Source organism: Aptenodytes patagonicus, chromosome 1 (assembly GCF_965638725.1).
Source record: "Aptenodytes patagonicus chromosome 1, bAptPat1.pri.cur, whole genome shotgun sequence".
In the NCBI taxonomy this organism is placed as follows: Eukaryota; Metazoa; Chordata; class Aves; order Sphenisciformes; family Spheniscidae; genus Aptenodytes; species Aptenodytes patagonicus.
The window spans coordinates 131,047,593-131,073,727 of record NC_134949.1 but is presented as its reverse complement, the minus strand read 5'-3'; the positions used below and the strand labels follow the sequence as shown (position 1 = coordinate 131,073,727).

Sequence of the window (26,135 nt, the reverse complement as noted above, 5' to 3'; positions counted from 1 at the left end):
GCTTGTGAATTTGGGATGACAAGAGGAAAGAAACAGAGGGATGGTACTGAATGCCCACTGCTTGCTTATTCAAGAGTCTGTATGGGATAGGTAAACGGTCTGCTGCTACATAAACACGCTGTTATTACTGATTGCTGACAACATTAAATGATGGCTGGAAGTTAATTCAAAACATTAGTCTGTGTCAAAAGCATAAAGAGATGAAGAGACTGGAAATCATAAAAGGGGAGATGAAGAACATTGTTCTGCTCTCCCCACCCGCCTCCACAAGGCATTGCTCTGTATTTCAAAACATCCATTGTCAGGGCCTGTGTAATTAATGACTCAGAGCGCAGAGCTTGTTTCAGACATGGGTAGTTGGAAGCTGTTCGTTAACTACCTATCAATACAGTCTTAGGATGTGACAAAAGGATGACTTAGCATGGTGACAGCCATTTACTACAACCTCTGTTATACAATCAGCAGGAAAATGAAACCTTTATAGACGAAAAGAAGGTGACATTTTTCAATCTTCTAGAGGAAAATAGCTATTTCAATCTATGTTACAGTGCATTAAGGATATAATGGAAACATTATTCAAGCGAGTATTGGCATTTTTAGCTAACTGAAAAACAAAAGCAGCTGTAAGTTGATCTTTTTTAATCAAAGTTATTTCAGCAACATGAAAGATATTCTTCCTCTTATAGGAGGGGGACAGGGGACAGAGAGTCTGCTTTGTTAGCACAGAATACTCACTGTCTGTAAGGGCTTCTGTAAGTGACTCCTAAAACACACCTAATTTTCTTTAATTGGAAAAAAAAAATATCTTTTTTCCCCTTTTAGTGAGTATCTGTTTCAGCAATGATGTTAGCCCAATGCCTTTCCTACATGCATCTTCACTACTGCACTGTGAACCCCACAGTTTTGTGCAAAAATGCTAAGCAGTGCAACTGCAGTACAAAAGGGTAGAAGAAAGCCCCTTGTTTTCAAGAGGATTATAAATCCAGGTCTGCAGTAATTTTGTCATACTTGATGCTAACAGCTGTGGTGTCCCCAGGTCATTTCCCTAACTATTTGCAACGACATGAACTTTACCAGCCCATGCCTATGATCACACGTAACATCCCTACTGTGCACAAAGCAACCAATTGCTTATTTGTTAAAATAACAAATAGAGCAGCTTCTTTGCCTTTGTATTTCATCACTCCCCTCACCTTAATTTTACTCCTCAGCTGAAAGTGAGGAAAAATGTCTATTCAGCCAGTTCTCTCCTGGTATCCATTGGTAAGCTTTCGTAGGCTGCAGTTCACTGATGCCTTTTCTTTAATTACTGAATTACAATAAGGGATGCGTATGCAATTGCAAACTGCATTACACTGTTAGGGTCATGTCTGGTCACAAAAAAATCTCTATCCTACCTATCAAAAGGTCAAAAGATAACCTTATTAAAAGTTTGCTAACTGCATAACTCCCTATTTCCATATAGGAACCGTGTGCACACAAGGTTTGAAGGGGTCTTCTCCATATTATGTGGTATTACCAGAACTTAAATAGTATTACTTTTACTGGGTTACTTGGGACTTGCAGTCATACCCTATGCAACAACTATCCTGCATTTCTGGAATCAAAAAGAAGTGTTAGTGCTAACTTAGCCTCTCTTTTTTTGCTTAAGACATACTTGCTTACTCTACTCTGCAAGACAGCATCCTCTGTAATAAGCACCCCATCGCTGCCAACAGATGAGGTTCTGAAAGTGCCAGGAAATACAGAAGACAACATTTTATCATTCCCAAACTTAAAAGGGTTTGTTTCTCTTCCTCCGCCCACACCACTGAGGAGGACAAGGCTCGTTTTTGTAAATAAAAACAAGAGACACCACAAACAGTCTCGACCTAAGCAGCAGGCTCATTTATACATTTGTACAACACCAAGTAACAGGAAACCTGAACAAAATTCTACGAACATCAGGCCACAGTGGAGAGACTCCAAAGCCATTTGCTAACCTAGACTGAGCCACAGGCATTCTGAGGAAAACCAAGTCATCATACACAAAAAAACCACTGTGCACAAATACTCTACCACCCACAAGCTTAAATTACTGGTAGCCAATTCAAATGCCCCAAAAAATACTTTCCTTTGCAGACAGCTGCTGAACCTTTTATCAGAGACTTCCCAGAAACAAGAGCAGCAGCTGAGGCCTCACTATCTGCTGAAATCTCATTAGTAGGAAAGAAAAGTTAAATCTCAATATTTGTTTATCTCTCTTTTAATTTATGTATATAAAAACAATTATTCCAGCCAAGGTTCCCGAGAAACTGCTGTGTAATGAAAATTGCTGGCATAACTAATGTAAACTAGGCTGAAATTTAGTCTAGCTCACTGCAACCATGCTGGTAACTATAATCCATTCATATTCCCTGGACATATTTGGAGACCATTCCTATTCCCTGGATATATTTGGAGACCACGATCCCAAGAAACAAAAGCAACAGGGGAGGTCAGACAAAGGGTTTAGTTTCAAACCTGTTTTATCATTAAGTTGCAGAGAGCAGGACAGACTCCAGCACGGAGAACATGCTAGAAGAGCACCACAGTAATTACAGGCTACCAACGAGTCACCCAGGAGATCAGCGAAGGCTGTTATAAGCATTGTAAAGCACTGACCATTTACACCAGCCTCATCTTTATTAAAGTGATAATGCTTGGAGCTGATAGCGTGTGTGTAAGGAAGACGGTCACTTGTGGCTGAAAGTACTAAGTGACAGAGAGTGCACTGCATCCCTTCTTAGAAAACTGTCCTCTGCTTCCCCAAAAGGGACAGTTGCTTTCTTCCCCCAGGAATTAGATAAAAGAGCATTCTGGAATTCATTTGGAGGACTTGGGCACCAGCAGGTACCTCAAGATGTAGACTTTCCGGGGTGTAGACCAACCATCCTACTTACCAACGCAGGATGCTGGCCGGCCACTCCAAACTTTGTTGTCCATGCACGTTACTATACGGTCGCCTTTCAGCTGGTATCCCGGTGAACAGTAGTACTCACACCTCGAGCCAAAGTAGGCACCATCTAAACACTTGAAGCCCCCGTTGGTCGGCATGGACAGGGTGGGGCAGCGCTTTTCTGGAACAGAAAACAAAGACTTCTGGAAACCTGTTATCCCCCTTTAGAGTAATGTGAATGTGGGGTATTACACAGAAATAAAGATGCAGCTAGCAAACGACAAGTGGGAGAAAGTCACGTTCCACATGAGGCTTTTCACACTGTTCTTATTAGCTGCGTTTCAAATGTAACTTTACATACACAGTGGCCTAATGCAGTATTTATATGAGAAAAAGATGACAAGTACCTATTCCTCTCTTCTCAGAAAACGTTTTACTGCAAGAGCCCATTTAGACACTCGATACAAATTGTGTCAGCTTACAAAATCCAAAATGGGAAATATTTTGAAGCAGCTTTATGGCTCTCTCATAGAACTATTCCCACAAATCAAAATTCCACACTCATAAAACATTCCCTATCTGCCAAGAGTATTGTTTTTACCACTTACGATACTTATCATGCCAGGTACCACTGTAAAATCCTCAGCAACAAGCCAATCTACATATCCAATTATATTGTCAATGTTTAAAATACAAGGAATAATCCGAAGATCGCTGCTTCAAATGCAAAGTAAGAGTTTATCGTCTGCTGAATCTGCGGCACGAGCCACACGTGCCGATTTCATAGCTACTTACGTTTGCACAGCACTTTCCCAGACCAGCGTTTGCTTGACTGACAAATTAGCTGCTGAGGGCCATGCAGTTCGTAGCCTTTTTGACAGCGGATATCACATCTTGTTCCCAATACATTCTTGTAATATTCCCCTTGAGGTGTCCTGCAGTTTGCATAACCATGTTTCACCTTAATGGGGGAGCACCACGGTGTTTCTAGCACAGAGAACAAAAAAACACACATAGTACTTTGCAAAAGGGAAAAGGTCAGACAGAAATACAAAACCACTTTCTTTATTCAAGGTCACAGAGGAGAAATGGAAAAGTCTTATTTAAAAAGCCACCAAAGTGGAGAAGTAACAGTGCCAACAAGGTGCACTAAGTTTTATACATCAGAAGGTCAGCCCTTCAAAGACTGGCAGCTCTTTTTTATTACAAGCACTAAAATTGTAGCCATTAGATTGGGGTGGGGTGGGGGGGTGGAGGGGTGGGGTGGGGTGGGGTGGGGGTGGGGGGTGTGTGTGTGTGTCTGTCTGTCTGTCTTTTTTTTTGTCCATGGAATAAGCCTGCCACCATGTGGACAGTTTGATGACAACCGGACCTTTTTTCCCTCGTTTTTAAATTGATACATCTAACTTCTCTTTGGTAACAAAAGTTTGCATTAGGAACACCTTTGGTCTAGCTCTAGTTGTAATCTTTACAACATTTAGCTCTCTCACTGCCCATTTAAAATAATAAAAAAAAATCTTCCATAATAACTTGTGCAGTACCGGACATTGCCTTGGCTGAACTCTGTGATGGTTCAAGCTCTCCCACAGTTAGAAAGGATGTGACTTACATAAGTCATATTGCCAGTATGTCAAGCCTGTCTGTACACATCCTCCACATGTCAGAACATCCATTCAGGGTTTAAGTACAGCTCCAGTTTTGCAAAGTTACTTTCCAAGTTAGCACCAAGGATTAAGGCTGAACTGGAACTTGTGAAGTGTGCAGGAACAGCAGCTCCCTCGCTGTTCTCAGCAGTTCTGCGGTGCCACACTGAAACATTCAAATACTCTATTATCTCCCACAAAATAGCCTTCTACTAGCAAATGGGCACCATACCATTGCCATGATTAAATCTGAAGGCAAGTGTCCAATCCAACAGACTACGTGAAGAGCTTTCAAGAAAGATCTGACCTTATTCCTCTCTTTTTCGTAGTAATTTGTAGCTTCCAAGTGCAACATCCATTCAGGCACAATGCATATATTTGACAGCACAAACCCCTGCACTTTGTACTGTCAAATCCTTCAGAGGGTGTCGATGTTCATTCACGAGCATATATAGCACATATTCAGAAAAGGGAACCCAAGTTGCAGAAATTTATATCCAGTTCTAAGTCTTCTCAAAGGTCTGGACTTCATGTGTTGTACTCTTCACCTCAAAAGATAGGTGGAGGACTACCTTTCCCTAATATCATGGAAATGGAGCCTGAAGTACAAGAAGCACCTTCTAGTTGCTCCTGGATGCAGGACAGTGACATGGATGGATCTGCCAAGTCAGAGGAAAGCTGGAATTTGGCTGGGACTTCACAGCTAATGCTCCTACCGAACACATGGGAAAAAGGGAAACACGTATACCTAAAACTGAACCTTTAATAACTGCTCAGGGCTACACTTTAAAATACTCAGGATATGGGTGCCATCTTCTTGTGAGGATTTAAGACCATACTGTGATACTGATGGGTGCAGTATCAAATAGAGACTTCCCTTTCTCAGCCAAAGCTTCAAAATCTTTGTTTAGCTTTGACAACAGGGTTCACCAAGAAAGCCGTGCTTTTTCTGCAGCGGGCAGCTCCTCCGTAGGAGTTTCCTACACAAGGAGTGACTAAGCCTGCCCCTTCTCAGCTCCAAGATTTGAAAAGGACGTATCAAGAGGGAGGAAGGGATTGCAAGGCAAAAAGAGAAAGATGGCAGGTCCTGAAATCCTGTGTGACAATGTGTGACATGCGGGAGGTACATGACAAAACTTTTGAAGTCTGCAAGAAAGATGGAAAAAAACCCCAACCAAACAAAAAACAGAGTTTTAGCCTTCATCCTTGCAAAGTCACAGGAGACATTTAAAAATAATTTCTAGACCATCTTTGGCAGATGTTCACTTCTAGCTCTTAATTCCTATAGTTATTATGTACATTTTTCTACACGATCAGCTCCACACATAAACAAAAATCTATACAGCCTGTTATATTTCTCATACATGGGATATTTATATTCAATGTCTCTAGGACATATTTACACTTTCCCAATGGAAATTACATTTTGCACCTACATTTTGCTGTGCTGGTCCTGAATCAACACAAATAGCATCTGAGGACTAAAATCAGAGACTAATTGTCAAGCTTTTGACTCGGCCAAGAGCATGTTCCTCTAGACTAGTCTGTTTCTGAAGCAGTCGTATTGTACTGTGACATGCTTATTTTTGTATTTCACCAATACGTGTGAAAACCCTTTACAAAGATCTGTAAGTGGCATTATTCCCAGTGTCACCAAATACGCGGTAACTGAGGCACGGGAAACGAGCAGACCAGTCGAACAGCACACAGCAGGTTAGAGGCAGAGTGCGGTTCAGCTTTTTGGCTCAGCCACACAATCATCCCATCTCTGTTTTTTTTTCCGCAAATACTGAATGTCAAATACATCCTCCATTATTTACCCCATAATTATGAAAAAGTAGTTTGGCGGAGAGTGGTTTTTGGGTTTTGTTTTTGTTTTTTTTTTTTTTTTTTTTAGAACTGTTTCCTGTCCTTCACCCTAATCTATATCCCATAGTTACCAAAAGACATTAAAAAAACCCCATCAACTTACTTGGGCCACTTTGTTGAGGGGCTGTATCACAGTGGCACACATTTTTCACGCTTGCTACGAAGCAAATTAAAACTGGGAGAGCAGGTGAAGAGCATGAGCTAACAGGAATAGAAGTCAATCAGCTACTGCTGAAGTAATGGGTGATGACAGCACCCATCTCTGCAGCCTCCTTAGCTGCCCACCCCACTGCCACGGGTGCAGTCTCAAGCATCACCTTCGACCACTCTCTGGGGGAAGCCACGCATGTTGGATTCACAGAGGCAGCCTCCGTCTCATTCACCTCCCGGAGAAATCCTCCTCCTGAGCTAACAACAGCTTTTCCATAATCTCCCCTTCAGTGGTCTCAACCCAAAGTATTTCCAGCTTTTCTGTCCCACTTCTTCTCCTCTCATGGCCTGAGACCCTAAACGTCAATTTTGGGTTTGGTTTTTTGTTGTTTTTTTAATTAAAAAAAAAAGCAGCTTTTCCCACGTGCTGTAGGATCTCCTAAACTAAGGAGGAGGCCTCAGTTTTTCTGCAGAAGGGTTTAAACCTGAAGTTACTAGGAGAACACTGACTGAAGGGGCACAAGAGCGGGGGTGAAGACTCAGGTAGGCTGGGCTTCTGCCCCAGCCACCTAGGTAATCGTTCAGCAAATCAGTTCAAGATATTTATGCCCCAAGTTTTCCACATATATAAAGTGCAAATGCACATGGCTGATTTCCTTTGTAAAGGGTGTTAAGACGAATACACTTTGCAACGTGATCAGGAGGCTAATAAATAAAAAAAAAAAAAGGCAGCTGTTTCAGCTATTGCAAATTGCCTGAGTTTTTCTGCATGTTTTTGTGGCTTTACAAACACGCTTGCCTTGAGTAAACAGCTGCATATATATTTATAAAAAAAGTGGCTAACAGCTAACAAATGCAGTTTAATGCACAAACGGAATACTGAAAAAGAAAAGGCCCCTCCTGTAGTGTCGCTGCAGCTATGGTGGTCTACAGAGAGAAACAAAGCAAGGCTCCTAGGGAGGGGTAATACATCTTTTACTGGACCAAATGATACTGTCAGAAAGAAAAACAAAAACAGACATGCTTTTGGATGCAGATAACTTGAAGAGCTTAGGAGGAACATCTGTTTGATCTAAAACGTTATTATGCTTACTGTAGAACTGAATGTGATTAGAAGAAAGCGGGTAAGGCACGGTTTATAAGGGGGCAAATATGTGGGTTTAGACCAACTGATACCACTGGAAAAAAACCCAGCTAACTTGAAAAGCTTATGTGCCTGAAAGCACATCAAACGATACAACAAAGTTTTAGATCAAAGTTTGTTTATTTTTAAGTGAAGGCACATATTGGTTTTCAAAGGCTAAGCAGCTACATGGAGCATTTATGGAATATTAGGGCTGGATGGGGCCCCAAGAGGTCACACAAGCTGTTCCCTGCCTCAAGACAAGATCAGCCGTGCTCCTGAAGGCTTTGGGAATAAAAAAAGCTACAGGTTTCCCAGGCGCCTCCTTCCGGAGCTTCACCATCTGTACTGGGCTCTGTTCACCTGAAATTTGAGGTTTTAGGTACCAGGACCTATACAGTGTTTTTCTGTTTAACAGAAAGTTTGCACCATTCCTCAGTGATAAAACAGCCTGCATTATCACTTAGTAGTAAAACGTTTCGGAGACTCAATCCTGTGTTTGCAACCACTGGAAAACAGGCAGCAAGCAGAAATGGTTGAAGCCACAACGTTGCCTCTACAGCTAGGGCTAGTGTTTGATCATTACAGTATTTGAGAAAACATATTAGGAATGAGGATCATCAGAGCAGTGGCACTAAAGCTGTGATGAACACGGGAACTGCTGTATTTGGGAAGCTCTTCCTCATCAAATACGATCCGAGACAGCCATGCCAAGTGGCAGGAAGGAAAGCATTTTCTAGAGCATCATTTCCCCCAACCCCTCAGTCCTGTTTAAACACCAGCCTCAGCTGAGCATTTCCTTCACAAGCAGCATGCAAAGTGACCAGCTGTACTGTTGCTTGCTGGTACACCAGCCAACAGAGCTGAGGGTTCACCAGGGAGGAAGGGAAAAACTCTTTAAAAATGCTGTGGGCAAAGAAAGTCTCAGCGATGTCTCTCTGGAAAGCTGAGCAAGTTGAAAAACATCCAGATGAAGACAAAAGGGTTTGGTAGGAGGTCGATTCTGCGCCCCGCCCCCCCCAATAAACTGCAATGTTTTGTTTGCAGATGCCAAAGAGGACGAATTTGTGTGGTCGCTTGCACTGTTTAGTGAGTCCGTGTGCACAGAAAAAACAATGCTGCTTACGTATGTTAACATCAGTTAAGAAAATTCATTTAGTTATTTGTTACTGGGAAGTTTTATTTGCCAAGCAATGGGCTGTACCCAAAATGCTGGACTGCACATATAAGGAGAAGCTCTGAACATAGCTGCTCAGCCCATTTTTCCTTGCTTTGTCTTTCTCCACCCCCTTCCCCCCAATACCAATTTAAATAAGTATGCTAATGAAGAGTGAGCCTTTTCTAGTCCAACACTTTATACTCCTGGATTCACATTGTCTGATCTTCAACATTTGGCAGTAGCGCTTCCAAACTCAGGGCAGTTTTTAATATCTGTGTGAATGAGTCATTATGTTTCACTTACCCTGGTGACATTTTGGCTGCCATGAGTATAATCCATTTTAGATCACCATATAAAAGGAATTTATACAGAATCTGCATTTTAACTACTTGCCTGCCCTGGCATGAATTGGCATTGATTTATCTTCATGATCTCTGGAATTCTTTTTCTATGTGTCTGCAGAGGGTTACATGTTAAAAGGCAAAGAAAAAAGAGTTTACCTAAATAAAGCTTTAGAGAAATATTTCTGCATGTGTTTGAAAGCAAAATTTTATACTGAAGTATTTTACTGGGAGGAACATAAGAGCGCAACATAGCCATAGCATCTTTGCTTTCCTCTTCGTTGTTCATAAATGTCTGAATTACTTTATGACTTACCTCTTAAAAGGCCCATTGATTCTTTGCAGAGAATCAATAACGTACAAGACACCAATGGCCAGTATTTTCAAGTAATCAAAATGATTACATTACAATTCTAGCATGTCCACAGATTAGTTTACTAAAAAGAAACACAGTTACCATTTAAAGCAACAAATTAAATGCTAAGTTTCTTTACTGTCTTGGCTTCTGAGGGGTTTTGGCAGAGGAGCGGGGTGCTGAGACAGAAGCAGACTTTTTAAGAAAATGGACGTAGTAAATGGAAGATTTACTGGTAGTGGCAAAAAAACTTCTCAATCTTGCTGAATGGCAAAATCTTCTAGAATAGGGAAGAAAACCTGAATTTGCTTTATAAACACTCCGGTCCATTCACTCATTCATCCAGCTACGTAATTTGTTTTTGGAATGCACATGTTCATTCGTTAAACACACTTCACTTGGCATTTCAGGTAGCAGGTTAACCTGAAATGCGAACAATTTTATGGGAAAAAAAGTGTCATGAAAATCAAGCTCTCTTGCATGTAATTCTATACATTACCATCAGTAGGCCCAGGTTTTGAGTCAGCTTATCATTGATGGTTTTGTTAGGATGCATGAAGAAGAAAGAGAAGCTCTTCCTAGATTTTCATGACTTAACAACCTGATCTTCCAAGAACAAAGGCAGCGCAAAAGTTACTTACTCAGGTGCATAAAAGGGTGGTGATCAGTACTCGGTCTAATTTCCATTGTTAAAAAAAGTAGAAATTAAATCTTGACCTAAGAATCCATGAGAAAAACCATGGGAGCTGGATCGCCAAGATTTTCTAATCCATGAAAAGAAAAAGAATGAAGCTTTCTCTCAGCAATCAGCTGATCCTCTTTAGCACATAAGCAAAGCATTCACCTTTATATCTATTGCGTGCATACACATCTTCGTCATCTTCAAGGGGTGAATATCCCGATCCTATAATACAAAATAGAGAAAAAAAACTGCAGCAAGAAAGGAAATATAAATTAAGAATAAAAGAAAGCTTTGCAAAAAGACATGCAAGATTAGGATGCAATAATCTACGCAGTGCCATCAGCATGGGCTTCTCTGAAGCGCAGATTCATAGCAGACCCAGTTTATAGTGAATTTGGAAGGGGCAAATTGATTTGATAATCAAGTGAAATAGTAAATCTCTCTCACTGCTCCTAGAGCGATGTTGTGCAATGCCATGTTGCACATGTCAAGTCACAGCTCCTCTGTTATGGAAAGCCCACCTACCATGAAGTTGATCTATTGAGCAGAGAGAACAGAGGAGGTACAGGTGAAGGGGCACATCAAAGGTTTCACTATAAAGTGGTTCCATAGTGTCAGCGGCTGTTAACAGCCATCAGGCCAAACAGCAGAAGTAAAATGTGCATAACTCAAGAACAACCCTCTTATACAACCTGTGTGATCTTCATACCAAGAACAAAACATTGAGGTACATTACCTGCAAACACAAGTTACACTCAAATCAAAACCACAGTTTGGTATCAAGCAGTCTTCTGGGGTTGTTCAAAATAGATAGTATGGTTCTGTACTTTTAAAAACCTGTGCAACAGTTAAAAGCTTTAAAAAAGTAGAAACTGCTTTATAAAAACCAGAAGCCATTTGGAGCACCACCATTCAAATAATTCATCAATAAAACATGGCAGTCAGCAAGAAAGCCTTCAAAATATCCTTAAGTGACATTTATTTAAAATCAGAAGCTTCAGAGCATGAAGTCTAGTCTAAATTCTAGATAAGTCTTCTCCAAGAAGAAGGGCTCATACAAATTCCCCCTCTGAGAAATCTTTCTAAAAACCTTGCATGCAATAGGCAGGTACTAAGGAGGCTCAGCACTACGCTGCAGGAGCTTCTCACACATGGTATCTCAAATTACAGCTATGGGGATATTTCATCACCATTTGTTGAGGTCTGAGACCATGGTCTGTACAAGCTGCTGCTTAAAACTAGGCTAAATTAAATAATTCAGGCACCTCAATAAGCTACTAATTTCATGTGCAAAGCACACAAATTTTCTGCAGAAATTAAACCCAAGAGACGTTAATGGCTAGGATGATTTAGCATAAGGATAAAAGAGCTACCAAAACAACATTTGTCGCCCCAAAATTCCTGTCAGCATCTGTCAACAGATTCCACTTCTTATAAAAAACAAACTAAACTGCCCAGAAACCAGTGAAACTTTGCTTCTTACTCTACCAGCCTCAGGAAAACTCAGGAGAGAAACCCAGTATCTGCAGCCGCTCCACAGGAGTAGCTTTAGTGCATAGGGTCCATCTACAGAAGGGCAGTGCCCCCCCCAGCATCAGCCGCAGCACTGCTCGCAAGGGTTCGGACCGCCTGAAGAAGAGACTCTTTGCATCTCCTGTGCCCCTTCCCGCCGCGTTACTTGTGCACCCAGGACCCGCGACCAGCCCGCAGCACCTTCTGAGAACCGCAGGGAAGTGGGAGCTGCGTGCGCTCCGCGTCAGACCAAAATCTTGCACCAATACTGCAGCTATGCAAACCATTTAGGGTCCTGCATGTGAAAAATCAAGAGAGTTGTGTTCACATGTACCATAAAAGTAGCAAAAACTCACAATTCGCCTTGGGCCTGATTCAAAGCTTGCTGTTATCACTGGGACTCCTTCCACCAATTTTCAGAAGGCTTCGAGCTGGGACCTTAGGAAGTGAACTTCCAAACAGCTTCTCCCTGAAATCGAGGGCTTTATATAGCGCAGGCTTCCTGTCACTTGGGAGCCATTTCTCTGCGTTTTTAAAATTTTGTTGTGGTGGTTGAATTTTTGATGCCTAAACACTGACATCTGAAAAACTTCTCAACATAAAAACGTTAAACTTTGTTGCACTTTAAGTCTGACTGTATAACATAAAGAGCAAGCTGTGATCCCTGAGGGCTTCGTGGAGACCTTGATATGTAAATGAACACCTCTCTAAGCATAAATTATTCTGTCAGAAATTGGGATGCTCTCACCTAATTACTCAGTTCAAGGGTTATGAAACTGTTATGTCAGTTTTTCATTCTTAATTGTCCAAGTTTTACTGTGCGGTGACTTTAGCATTTAAATATCAGTAAACATTAGAGCTATGTGAACTCTTACATATTTAGCTTTCCTTAGATGAGAAATAATTAAATGCTTTTGAAAGTCTTCTAACAAAAATTGGCCTTAAACAGTTATTCACTGCTCTTGCCCTGAAACGAGGCTCAGTTCATGGAGTTTGACATCTCCCATTTCCAGCTCATTTTCTAGCTCGAAATAGAAGCAAGTCGGGTTTGTTTCTTAACAAGCAATGTTTCGTCACTGTTAAGAACCACAACAGTCCTGGCGTGAGGAACCACGGGAGAGGTCATCTTCACCCTACCCTGGGAGGGTCTCGCTCCCACTTTTCCGCAGCCTCTTCTCACAGAGAGCCCAACGGCCGACGCCGGGCCTCAGCGGGGCTGGCAGAGCCTGCGCAAGCTGGGGGCACCAAGGGCAGTTTGGGCATTGCCCACCAGCCCGGGGCCACGCCATGGAGAACCGACCTAATCTAAAGGGCTGTTCCTGAAGAGCTGGGCTGGCTCTGGGTGGACCTATCTACACTGCTACACTATTGCCCCAGGGCATTGCAGCACCGCCTCACACACGGGTGCTGGATTTTCTCCTATGTCCACATGCCCTTCTACGCATGTGCCTGGACCTGGTACTCTCCCGTACCTCTCTCCGTACTCACCCACCCACATTGCGCTGACAGACCTGTCCTTACCGTGGCAGGCGCGGACAGCCATGTTGCAGCGGCCTGCCAGCAAAGTCGTCCCGCTTCAGCAGATGGCTTCTGTCCCGGCAGCCATGAGGCCTGACCTGGCACCTCATTCCCCCACTGGTGCCACCCCATGAGTGATCCTGAACAAATCACCATTTCATCTTCATTTTCGCAGCCACAAAAGGTTTTTCTGCTTCACATAAGTTCAAAATTAACTACCAAGACACGTAAAGACAAAGCACTGTTCTGCATTCAAAGTGCTAAAATTATCACAGTACAAAAACTGGGTATTTGAGGAAGAACGACATGAACAATAAGCTGCTTTACAGATGTCCCACATCATCGTTCATGTTACAGCAGGTTCCTGCAAAAACTGGCTGTGGATTTTGTTCTGGCAGATGAAAAGCAAATCCCACGAAATAACACTTTCATTTTAAGATGGATCTATTATGAGATTAATCTATGGACTTAGACAATTCTATTTATGTTAGGAAAAAAGATTTCTTCATTCACAAAATCATCACTACATTTTTATAACCGGGGATGCATAGGAAAGCTTCCTCTTTGCAAACATTTTATTAGGGCATAGACTTTTAATGAAACTACATGCAACCTAGTAGAAAAGATGTAGCAGTGTCTGTCACCAAGAACTCAATAGTCTGTGCCGAATAAATAAATCCAGCGATGTGACTGCCAGACAGGGCAGGAGAAGCTATGACAGTAAGCCGGTAAGCCTTCTGACGAAGTAAAAATGCTCATACAAGAGGAATTCATTATTAAGAGAACACATTTACTCTTAGTGTTCAAACTGGCAAGCTAATGGGACACTCAGACACACAACAGTTACCCATTTGCGGAAAACCTAAATCAGACCATTTCAGGATCAGTTTTGCCTGTGTTTTGTGGTTGCCAAATCCACTCCAAGTGTCCTGATGGCAGCCTTCAAGGCTCTGCTTCACCAATTCTTGTTCAGCAAAACACTTCAGTATCTCCTGAAGTGGTCCCATTAGCCTTTAGGAGACCACTGGTTTAACCCTAAACCCACTCAAAATTGATTACAGATGTTTACATTCAACATCAGGCATCTGCTGAAGTACTCCACTGCTTTAGTACCACAATCTACACCCAGTGAAGGCAGCTATTCTTGATTTCTCCTGACGGCTCCATTTCCACACTTACAGCCCAGCATTTGCTCTCCTGGCCGGGGGCCTTGGTCTGCTGAAAAAGAAAGGGAGGGAAGTGGAGCATATAGCTGCATTCATGAATTAGCACAGATATACAATGACACATTCACATACGCACACAATACAAGATACATAAATACACACAGCCAAACATGCACTGAGCAGGATACTTCCTATATTTCTAGGATCTGATCGTCCTCCCCTTTGCCTGTTTGTTAATAAGTCTGCAAAAGCTTTGAGAGGAGAGTACTTCGATTGCTACACAAGAGTGACAATCAATTTGTTGGTGTTTGCTGAGCCAGAGAAGGAAGACAAATGCTATCAGATTGCAGAGGAAGTTTTAAGAGGACTTCTTGCTGTCCCTCAGTTTTGGTCAAAACCTGACTTTCTTAAGTACATTACTCCTTTGTGCACCACGGATCCCCGAGCAGACAGAAAGACACTATTCCAGACAAGATCCCAAACTTCACCATGCTTGTCAGGCGCACTAATGCAGCCCATGGCAGACAAAACCTCTCTAATGGGTAGGTAACCTCCACAATAAAACATTTCAGATACTACATGGTATTAATCTCTAATTGGAAAACAATCTTTCCATTCTGCCTTACCGTCTCAAAGGTCTCCAGAATTGGAAGAGCTATCAATAATTGCTTAGCCATCTTGATCCTACAAACAACAAAAAACTTTGCACCTTCTCAAATCTGAAACCAGGCGTTTTCTCACTGGACCATTTAATTCTGACAAGCAGCAGCAAGGCAAGGTTTAAAATAAAAATGCACAAAAGAAAAATCAATACCAGTAGAAGACTTAAAGGTTTCTTTAAAGAAAAAGTTAAAAGGAAAAACAAAGCACCAGTAAGTGAGAAACACAGCATTAAAGCCTGCAACTGGGGTTGTTTAGCCTGGAGAAAAGGAGGCTGAGGGGAGACCTCATCGCTCTCTACAACTACCTGAAAGGAGGTTGTAGCGAGGTGGGTGTCGGTCTCTTCTCCCAAGTAACTAGCGATAGGACGAGAGGAAATGGCCTCAGGTTGCGCCAGGGGAGGTTTAGATTGGACGTGAGGAAAAATTTCTTGACTGAAAGAGTGGTTAAACATTGGAACAGGCTGCCCAGGGAAGTGGTTGAGTCCCCATCCCTGGAAGTATTTAAAAGACGTGTAGATGAGGCGCTTAGGGACATGGTTTAGTGAGCATGGCGGTGTTTGGTTGACGGTTGGAGGTCTTTTCCAACCTTAATGATTCTATGATTCTATGATAACTGCATATAAACCTTCGCAGAGTTATTCGGTGTAAGATCTTCACCAGGGTTGCTGGGATTACCCGCATGGGCAAAGGGAATGAGGACTCTGGTGCTCCACTGTTTGATGCCACTGGTTATGTGAGTGACTGCACATGGGCAAATTTAGGGTGACGCACACAGGACTCCTCTCCCCGTTGCAAAGGTTCACCCATGCAGGTCTGCTGGCAGCATCAGGACACAAGAACATAATGCCGAGGCAGGCACTGCATACGCAGGTGCATGAACAACATTTAACATGCTATTGTGTTACAAATCCTTTATAATTGAGAAAAAGAAGGAATGTGGGCTGTAAGAGGCAGAATAGCTATGCAAACTTGTTTTTCCCATGACTGACATAGGAATGTCTTAACTCTTTTTGAGTTGGATCAACTGAAAATAAGCTATAGACAACAACAGTATAGTTCATGAAACCAACAGGAAACCTTTTACAGTCAGGCACTTAAATACAAGAACCTACAGCACTTAGCCTGCAATAAGGGCTTTTTTCTGAACAGCAGTGCTCTCCTCCCTAGTTTAGCACCAGGCAGACTGAAGAGTTTCATATCTACTGTGCTTACAGTCCTGCAGAATACATTAATAAAAGCTCAGAGTTTTCAGGAGATACTATTTTGTCAATTTACACCACTGAGTTTCTTAAGCCTTTTTTATTTTCTCATGCTCTTTTGCTCAGGGTTTATAAGGATTACCTACAGTTGAGGTACATACTGTAAAGATCAGCAGCAAAAGTCAACGTTCCAGTTTACGCTCTACTGAAGCTTGAAGTCTTAAATATAGCACCAATTTACTTAAATATGTATTTCAGAAAAGATCACTGCATTTCCAATTTTTTTGAACATTGCTGGGAAATGCAGAACAGAAAAAAACAACCCTAAAAATACAGTGATACTTTCCAATTTCAGCTTCATGGCAAATTTCATAAAATAACCAAAAGGAAAACAAAGTGGGAAAAAACCCAAACAAACCAAAATACAGTTGTAATGACACTCTGTGTTGCACACAGGGAAACAACGTGAGTTAAATGAGCTTAGATGGCATCTTCTCCGGTCTGGAGGCACTGGCTACTCTTGATACTGGGAGGAAAGGAAAGGCTCATTCCACACGCGATATATCCTTCAAAACAGAGGAGAGCGCTTGGGAATTCCTTCCATATTCAAACAGCTGACCAGTTTAAGTACGTGTAAGAAGAGGATGACCAGTTTCCACCAATAAGTCTGTAACATCTGGATTTAGTTCCTCCAATGTTTTGCCTCAGAGTTCTACATTCCACATTACCTGAAGCCATATCAAATGAATGAATTAAAAAAAACTTAGCTTTACGTGCAGCAGACTGTAAAGCTTCTTGCAGTACAGCAGGGCTAGGTCACACTAAGACCTCAGAAGTCTGGAAGATGTAACATGAGGAAGCAGAAAAGGCACCAAAACTGTTCACAACCTTCACGTTAGAGGGCTTTATTCTGTGTGTAAAAATACTTGCACTCATTTTATGATGGCAGTAAGAATGGAAAGCCAGGTTTTTCATCTCATTCTTTACCGGTTGAACATTACACCCCTGTTCTGCAAAGCTCATGCTTAAATGCCATTGGCTTCAGTGGGATTTCAGTATTTGTTTAAAAGCTGCCTGCACACTCAGGTGTTTTGTTGCATCTGGTCTGTAAGGCATTAAAAAAAATATATATATTTTGTTACAGAAATCAAAGCAGAACAAATAGCAGAGGAAGAGTCAGCAAAATCAATTAATAAATAGCCAGAGATACTGATTTGCCTTGAACCTTCCTACAGGTGGGCTGAGATAGAAATGCAACTGTATTAATGAACATGTTTAAATGTAGAGAATCTAATAGCAACTGCTCATATTAAGCAGTTTTCAACATGCACAGTAACTCAAAAGATATCATCTGCCCTCTTCTCTCCTCAAAGGGTGTTCCCACTGACCACACTACTTTTCAGTCTCCTGCTTGACTCAATCAGTAGTCCCAACTGTCTTCGCAATGCAGGGGAAAGCAAGTTAAAGCACAGAAACCCAACAATCTTGTATTCAGCAAGAGTTGTGCTGAACTGTGAAGTAGAGGATATAAAGACAGTCATGGCACATTCCCAAATCCAAACGCAGCTCACTCATCCAGACCAAGTTAATAATCCTATGTGCAGTTTAGTAGCCCAGATGATTAACTTCCAGAGATGTCTAGAAATTTCCCTGCCTGTATTTATGGAAATACACACGTGGATAAAACAGGTTTGAGCTTCCATGCACACCCGCAACCCCGACACCACTGTTGTGTTTCTATTCCTTGCAGGTGTAAGGTCCTTCAGGCACAGAAAGTAATCCCATAGCAAGAAGATCCCCTCAGGGCTATACACAGATTAATTCACTGTGTCTCAGTATTGATTAAGATGCAAACACCATGTTTTAAAGCACAGGTTTTAACTTGCTTCAAGACAGATGCCTCATACAAGATTCCATCAACGTACAGTTCTTTCAAAGTCGTCATCATCAAAGCACAACTGAAATGCAGAACAGAAAGCTTCAGAATTAGCAAGTTCAAAAGAGGTCAGAGGTGTCTTGAAGTTTGCATGCCAGCAGTAGCTTATGCTTTGTGGAATAAAACCACCCAACTACACAGAAATCATGAATCTGATTAGGAAAATGCAGGCACGGGTTCTTTTCCCAAAAGATAATCTCTTCCCTCCTCCCTTGCCATCTGTGACCCAAATGCAACTATGAAGAAATTCTGCAGCTGACACCAAGCCATGAAGGTGTTTCAAAACAGATTAATTACACATGTTGAGAAATCTATGGCTTTACATAGAAGTCAGCTAACAAAACGAAATGAGTTTTATGTGCTGGCAAATACTGTGTGACAAAGAAAACACTACTACTGGCGTAAGGTCTCTCATTCATTTCAGTGAAATCCAGCAGTAGGCGAGCCATGCCCATGCAGTTTACTCTCACAAAAATCAGCAGTGGGATAGAAACGGCATGGGCACAGTAGCTAGTGTTAGTCCAGAAAAGTTCTGTAAAGTACAATTAAATTCTGCTTCCTTTTACATACACACATAGCTATCTTAGACACAGCAAATCCATAGCAGAACACTTTCCACCACTGATTTGTTTTTTTGGGAATTTTTTTTACTCTCCAGACTGGCAATAGAAGTGGAAGTTACTCAAGTGGCTCTGACTCAACCCAGGCAGAAGTCCTGTAACACAGCAGCAGTCAAAGGAAAAGCTGGCGGTCTTAATGAGAGGCTACGAACACCTTCGCCAACACATGTGTACAGTCCAGGAACTTTAGTGCAGTCGTAGGCTGCTCCCACATACCCTTCTCCATTGCAAATGCATTTGCTTTTACTATAATTGTCTCTTTACTGTTAGGACAAACAGTGTATTCAAATATTGCTTGCAGTATACACACAAAAAATGACCAAAGGCCTTGGGTAATTGTTTTTTCTAAATACTATACACCTGAAGCAGTAAAAAACTAACATACTTCATGAAAATTGTGTCCTTATATTCAATGAAAACAAATGAGGCATTTTCAGAATCCTAATTCTGGAAATTCTGGTTTGCTCTGGATCCTCTCGTGACATTTTGAGTGATTCAATGGGAAGTGAGTATTTCATCAAATTTTTCTTAAAATACAATTTCAGAGTTGTAAAATATATATATATTTATATAGCTGGTTTTCAACAGAAAATTCATTTAAAGAAAATCTAGACGAAAAGGTGAAACGTAAGGATGAAAGGTCTCTGCTATTAAAATAAAGTGTCGATTTCTGTTTAAAAAAAAAGCTCAACAGGCTAATGAAGATATACTTGGGAGCTGACATTGGTATGTCTTCAAGAAAAATACCAGCCATATCCTGTGTTGTTAGTTATATCCTGCATAGGCCACGTTCCCTTGATTGCTGAACAGTATATCCCACAAGATACCACAATGATTCATCAAGTAGATGGCCTACGGGGGTCAAGCTGGGAGCTTGGCTCAAAGGGAAAAATCTGAACATTACGTACATGAACAGCGTTCTCATGAAATGCTGATTTTCAGCACAGCCAGCAAGGTTTGGTTTTTTTTTTTTTTTTCATTTGGACTCATTGCCAAATCAAACATTTAAATAACTAGGTGCAGGGAAAGACAAGAAGTTTGTTTCCATGATTTTTTAAGCTGGCAAGAGAAGGCCCAAGAGCATCTGCCCTCCCTTTTAAAGGGCTCCATCTGATAAGGATCTTGCAAATAAACTGAAATCCAGCAAAACAAAATAAACCCCCCCAGAAGACAGGTGAACAAAAGAAGTCCCTGAATATTTGGAATGGCAGCTTGTTATGCCAGGAGACCAACAGGGAGGAGGTTGGAGAAAAATGTTTCCTTTGTCCAGGCCATGAAGAACTCAAAGTCTGATTTTTGCTTAAGGAACTCTTCAATAAATAATGCTAAAAAACCCTAATGGCAGCATCTCTCTTCATGATCAGGAACAGTCACAGTACCACAGACTGTTACCAAAGAAAGGACGAAAAGTGTCATGAACGCTAAAATGTAAATAATTCAGCTGAACAAAATGTACATTCTTTAATCGGTAGGTTTAAGGAGGGCAAACACACTGCATTACATCTACATAAAACACAGCTATCGTAGCTTCACACTGCATAATAATGTATGTGCTATTCTGAGCACATACGTGGTCTAAGCCAGAGGTTAAGCATATCAGGAAAGCAAAGCGTTCATTATTTACAGCAGCTACGGGGTTGTGCATGGAAAATACAGACAGCTCTCGATACAGAAGAATTTGCACTGCATGCCTGACAAACGACAAGAGGCTCTGCAAAGGCTGTCCACACATTGCCATCGGTCTGGACATCTGTAAACGTTACTGGTTTCTGTGCTGCTCTCACACACCATCGTCCACCAGTAATGCTTGTCTACAGCTAAACCCAGACTCTGTCCCATCCTGGCAGACACCATCTCAGTTATCCACAGCTTTGTCACCGCTCAAATGGACTACAATAACCTAATCTACCTAAGCACGAAGTTCCGGGCAATTAAGGAAATTCCAGCTGTTTTATAACCCTGCAGCACATCTCCACCTGCCCTCTGTTTTCTAGGCTGGCTTCTCACAGCACTTCTACTGCTGACGTATGTTTGGCTTTTTTCTCCGCAGTGGTTTAGCAGCCTGAGCTGAGAATTGCCCACCTGCATCCTGCTAGCAACCCCTCCTCTTCTGCCAGGACTTTGGAGACTGCGGAACCCTCTAGGGACTTGCGTGACCAGTGCCCAGAGGCACTCTATTTTCAAAGCTGCTTTGCTGATGGATCTTACTTACACATCCTAAAAATCTAACTGATGTGTGAATTTGGAGTCATGAGGAAACGATGGACTGGCAGGGACCTGGAGAGCTGTCACCTCACTGAAAGAAAGCAACACAGGTCTGTTGCCAGCATCGTTCAGCTGGGATGGCTGGAGCCCTCCAGGAAACCAGGTAAGCTGCGTACCAGTGAAGTCAACAGCCACGCTGACTTGTCTGCCTCCAGGCTACCTGAAAGGGTGAAAGACTACCTCAGGCGTTGGGATGAAACCCTGTTCAGATGAACACGCCTTGATGCCGCAGTGGTTTCCATCCCTGATGGCAGAGCACACCTCCATCAGGACAGCAGATCCTGAGGACCAGCCCACACCTGTGGCACGAACTCTTCTGGCACAAAGGGCTATCACAGGCCATTGCTACCTTCTATGCTAAGCAGAAGTGTTGGGTTTTTTTTTTTAGACTTCTCATGAAATTTATAAAACTGAGTTTATAACAAGTCAAGCCTGAATTACACATAAAGCCCTACACAAACAAGATGCTTCAGTGGCTTCTTCAATGGGGAAAGGATGGGAGGACAGGGTACGTTGCAGGCAGGTGCACCATTAGATGAAAAAGCAAACTGGGACTCTGAAGAGGCAAACAAATGCTACTACATATAGATAAGACTTATCTTTTTAAGATCCAGAGAAATAATTCCTGTGAACATACTTCAATATGCTTTTTTTCCCCCTTATATTAAGATATTATAGGGTCTTTAAAGTAGGCCTACATTTTAGGAACAGATTGAAAAGGCAGAAAAACAGGAAGCCACCTATAGAAGGCCAATAAGGGACTGAAAAGAGATATTACTACTGGTAACTAAAAAGAGGCAGAACTACTAGTAACTGGTTAATTAAGTAAAGAACACTTAAACTGAAAGTCTCCTTAATGACAAGTTCCAGTGGACTTTGGGATAACTTTCCAAAGGAAGAGATTGAAAACTAATCCTGATCTATTCTGAATTGGTCACAGATAGAAGAAATTTTTTTTTTTTTTTTTTTTTTAAATACAGACAGTGGAAACTGGCACTTCTCAGTATCTAACTTTTAATACTATAGCACCAGATACACTGCTTTCCTCTCTTCTCTTCATCCTTGAGTCACGTGTTATTTCTGAATCTCTGCCATTTTAAAAATATTTTTCAGATTTTATGAGGAGACTAAAAGAAAGGCTCCCTCAGACAAAAATCTCAGCTTTAAGTATCAGACACTGGAACACTTGAAAACTAGCATCAGGAGCTACCTGTAGTCCATAGGAAACTCTAACAAGATCCTAGAAAACAGGAGAAGGGGAGTCGAAATACATAAAGTTACTGACTGTAATCTCCTCTTGCTCTTTAGTAAGTGGAGTCACACCATGTCAGAAGCAACACAAAACTACTGTAAACCCTATCCTGGCAACGAGCTCCCCTGAGGACTTCTCCCCTGCACAATTTTTCCTTACCTTCTCTGCTTAAGTCACCACATAAAAACCCCCTCTCTCTCTCCTGTTGTGGCTCATTATCCTGTTATCCTCAACTGGCTCAAGCAGGTCTTCTCCCCACGTTAGCTTCAACTTGTCAGTTCGCATTTTCTCACTAGTTATCTTCTTATGAATAGATATGACTGCACTCCCTTAAAGTCTCACTTCCATGTGAGCAGCTTCCTTATAGAGAAACTAGAAGTATAAACATTGGTTTACAAAATCCCTAATTAGAAAATTTGGTATTTTATCCATGACACCTGCAAATAGACAAAAGCATTAAGGGCTGTTGGTATTAATACTGGTGGCCCTTCTTAGAAGAAACATACAGATTTCTAAGGACTCCAGGACCACTCATGCTTTACTAGTGCTTTGCAAGGGTAGCACAAAGGAGAAAAAGCAGGCATCCCACTAAGGAGGAAGAGCTAAAGGGATGACTCAGTGCCATGTAAGGCAGTCAGTGGGTCAAAAACTGAGCAAAGAATACAGAAAAACAGATGGAACTTAAAAAAAAAAAAAAAGAGGTGCAGAGGAACTTAAAATTTAATAGCAAACTAATAAATTGAAGGAAAAAATAAACAACTGCTCTCAAGACTCAGGAGGTAGGAATTTAATTTATTTCTGAAGACTAGTATTAAAAACAGCTTCAAAGCAAACAGTATTCAATATGGAGTTCACAGCCAAAAGCACAGAAGTTGTATAAATCAACTGATGAGAATTGGCTTGCTCGTTTTGTTTAAAATAATAAATGTTAATCATATCCTAAGGCAGACTCAAAAATTCTTTGCTACAGCCAGCATAAAATAATGCCGATTAGATTTTCAAGGAAGATTTGAGATGCTCCCTCCAAACCCTTGTTCATTTTTCATTAATATTTATGTCAGTGGCAACTCCCAATTGGAAGAATATTCTTCAAGTTCTCACTTCCGTTGAAAACAAGAAGGTAAACAAGCTTCCTTCTGAAAGAGTGGTTACCAAGGTCGTTTGTAAGGATATTGGCTTAGATGCCCCAGTTTCGCTAATGATACATGCATATCACAAAAGTCACAAGAGTATTACAAAAAAATATACTGTATTGATGGCTTTTGATACCACAGACTTTGATCTTTGGTGATTCTTTTAAATTATATCTGCTGAAATTACATGACTCATGAGAAGCATTAGCTTTATATTAAAAAAATATATATATATAACCATACTGCCAAAGACAATGCTCAGAAACTTCAAATGCCCCAAACTAGAAAGTAAATAAAAAGAAATCAACATAAAATTAAAACTCCTCAGTCTTCGGAACCCCAACTGCCAGTTTAAGGCAAAGAGAAACCTTGCAATACCAATATAATAACTTAAACAAAATTAATGACCACAACGCACCGAAGCCATGTTTCCAGAATTACACCCCACTCCTTCAGGAGAGGGAAAAGGGCAGTGAAAATCCACTGCCACTACCAGAAACAGCAGAGGTGACTGGAGCACCTAAAATGGGACCCTAAAAGAAACCTTTTTAGAGAGAAGAGGAACGTGTACATGGCCAACCTGCAGGTTTTTCAAAAGGTATGAGCTTGAAGACAGAATGGAAACATGATTTTTCCTAGTCCTTGTAGTAAATGCTGTGCGTTGCTTCTTCTCCCTTGGTAACCCGGTCCCGGGTTCAGCAGAGCCTCCGCACCGCTCAGCCAGGCAGCAAGCGACCTGGGGAAGAAGAAACCAGAAGCGCACCCCCAGCTAGTGCAGGGCTATGGAGATGGTGACCACACGTGCCTTCCTCTCTCCTCCTCCCGCTTGCATCACACCATTACCAAATATCCAGTAGCACCCCTTTTCCTTCTCTCCATCCCTCCCATCCTGCAAGGCCAAGAGCAGATACTGAGAGGCTTTGGCCAGCACCGTGGTCCCCAGCAAGAAGGATGATGCCCCGTCTCCTGCAGCTCCTGGAAACACCTCCTGCAGCTGCCACGCCATCGACAGCGGCCAGTCCAGCCCCAGCCTCCTGACATCAGGACAGAGCGTTCTGGGAATCAGCAGGGTTAAGCAGGAAAATACGAAGTCACTACGTTACCTAAGGATGGCTGTGCTCTGGGTCCCTTTCGTTACGGGGAGGCTGATGCCTAGCATTGATGAACAACATCTGGTAGGCATGACCAGCTCCAGCTAGCAAGCTGGCAGACAGCTTCAAATTACCGAGGTTAGGGTTCACGTAACGTAATTGGGATATAATCCTTTAATAGCCAGTTCTATGAATTTTAGTTGTCCACAAAGGCAGCTTAGTACTGAAAAATTGCTCAAGTTTCATAAATGTCCTGAAGATGGTCACTAGATGCTCTCAGAAAGAACAAACCAAACTCGTAGCAGAACAGACATTATTTATGTTATTTTTAAATAACAGATTTATGGGTTCATTTGCATTCTTGTCACACCAAGTTTCTTCTGAGTGTCAAAATATTATGCTACTCAAAGAAACTGGGGACATACAGCAAAGATCACTTGTTTTGTCTCATAAAGACAGGACAGGGATGCCATCGTATTTCTCACTGTTTCCTCTTCACAGAAGCATCAAAGTCTGAAAAACTGACTCGTGAGGTTTTAGGGCTTGCCATTAAAGGCAGACTGACAACCTGCAAGTTTGTCATACAGACCGGAGGTACGGATGTAAAACGGGAGCATGTCGAACACACTGGGGGAAAAAAAAAAATTTAATAATCCACACAAAAAGTACTAAGCTGGTAATAATTCTCACAGAAAAATGAAACCATTGCCTAAGTAGTTACTAAGAATTAATACACTGTAAATAATGTGGAATTTAACCCAAAATCCAGCTGGAGGTCAAACATGTGAGACATATCACTCGCCGTAATGCTCACACCAGCTCCAACCCTGCCAGCCCCTCGCCCATCGGGGCCCCTGGCTTGGCCTTGGAGCTGCCCTGTCCCTGCAGCGGGAGTCGGTCCCCACCCCAGCTCTGCTTGCTGCCTCTGGACACACTGGGATGGGGCTGCTGGGGGAGGTCCCTGTCCCACTGCTAGCCCTCGCGGTGCCAGGACAGCCCTAACCCTGAAGTCTTCTATGTAGAAATGAGAAATTTGAAAGCTCCCCCTGCCTTTTTTTAAAATAATCGAAAAATATCAACTCAGCAGTTTTCTATGTATCTCAACCAGGCACGATGTTTCACAGAAAAAACCATAATCTCTTCAGCTGGGGAGCCTGCATAGCTTTTGGAAAAAGCCTTAATGTTTTGGACTACCCAGACACAAACATAAAATCAAACGCTCAGGTTCCTTGATTTAGCGCTCTCACCTTCCATTTGCAAATCTGATCCCGTGTCATTAAAAATGGTGAAAGATTTGACATGGATTTCCACTGCAGATAGACCAAATAGTAACCAAAGGATCCACACACTTGCCTATCTACAAATGTGCTTTTGAGTTTTGTTGATTCCTTTTCATGATTTAAAGTTTCCCTTCTTTCTTATGAAATTCCACTATGATATGCAAAATTGGAAACAAACCGTGTAGTCAGTTCCACAGTGTGGTGTGTCTTGTACGCAAAAGACAATCAGCGTTACTCTCCCACTGTTTATATACAGTCCTGT

The 26,135-nt window shown here is 41.8% G+C and overlaps 1 protein-coding gene across 2 annotated transcripts in view; it reads right to left on the bottom strand.

Annotated features, from left to right (window-relative positions):
- SRPX (sushi repeat containing protein X-linked) overlaps positions 1-26,135 on the bottom strand; it is a 50,019-nt gene that overhangs the window by 11,583 nt on the left and 12,301 nt on the right. The window contains exons 2-4 of one of the 2 annotated variants that reach the window (XM_076355598.1): positions 10,402-10,461; positions 3,713-3,904; positions 2,922-3,098 (exon numbers count right to left, since the gene is read on the bottom strand). In XM_076355598.1, the coding sequence (XP_076211713.1) occupies positions 2,922-3,098; positions 3,713-3,904; positions 10,402-10,461 (429 nt within the window). The remainder of the gene's footprint in view (positions 1-2,921; positions 3,099-3,712; positions 3,905-10,401; positions 10,462-26,135) is intronic. The other variant, XM_076355608.1, reaches the window with a different exon arrangement.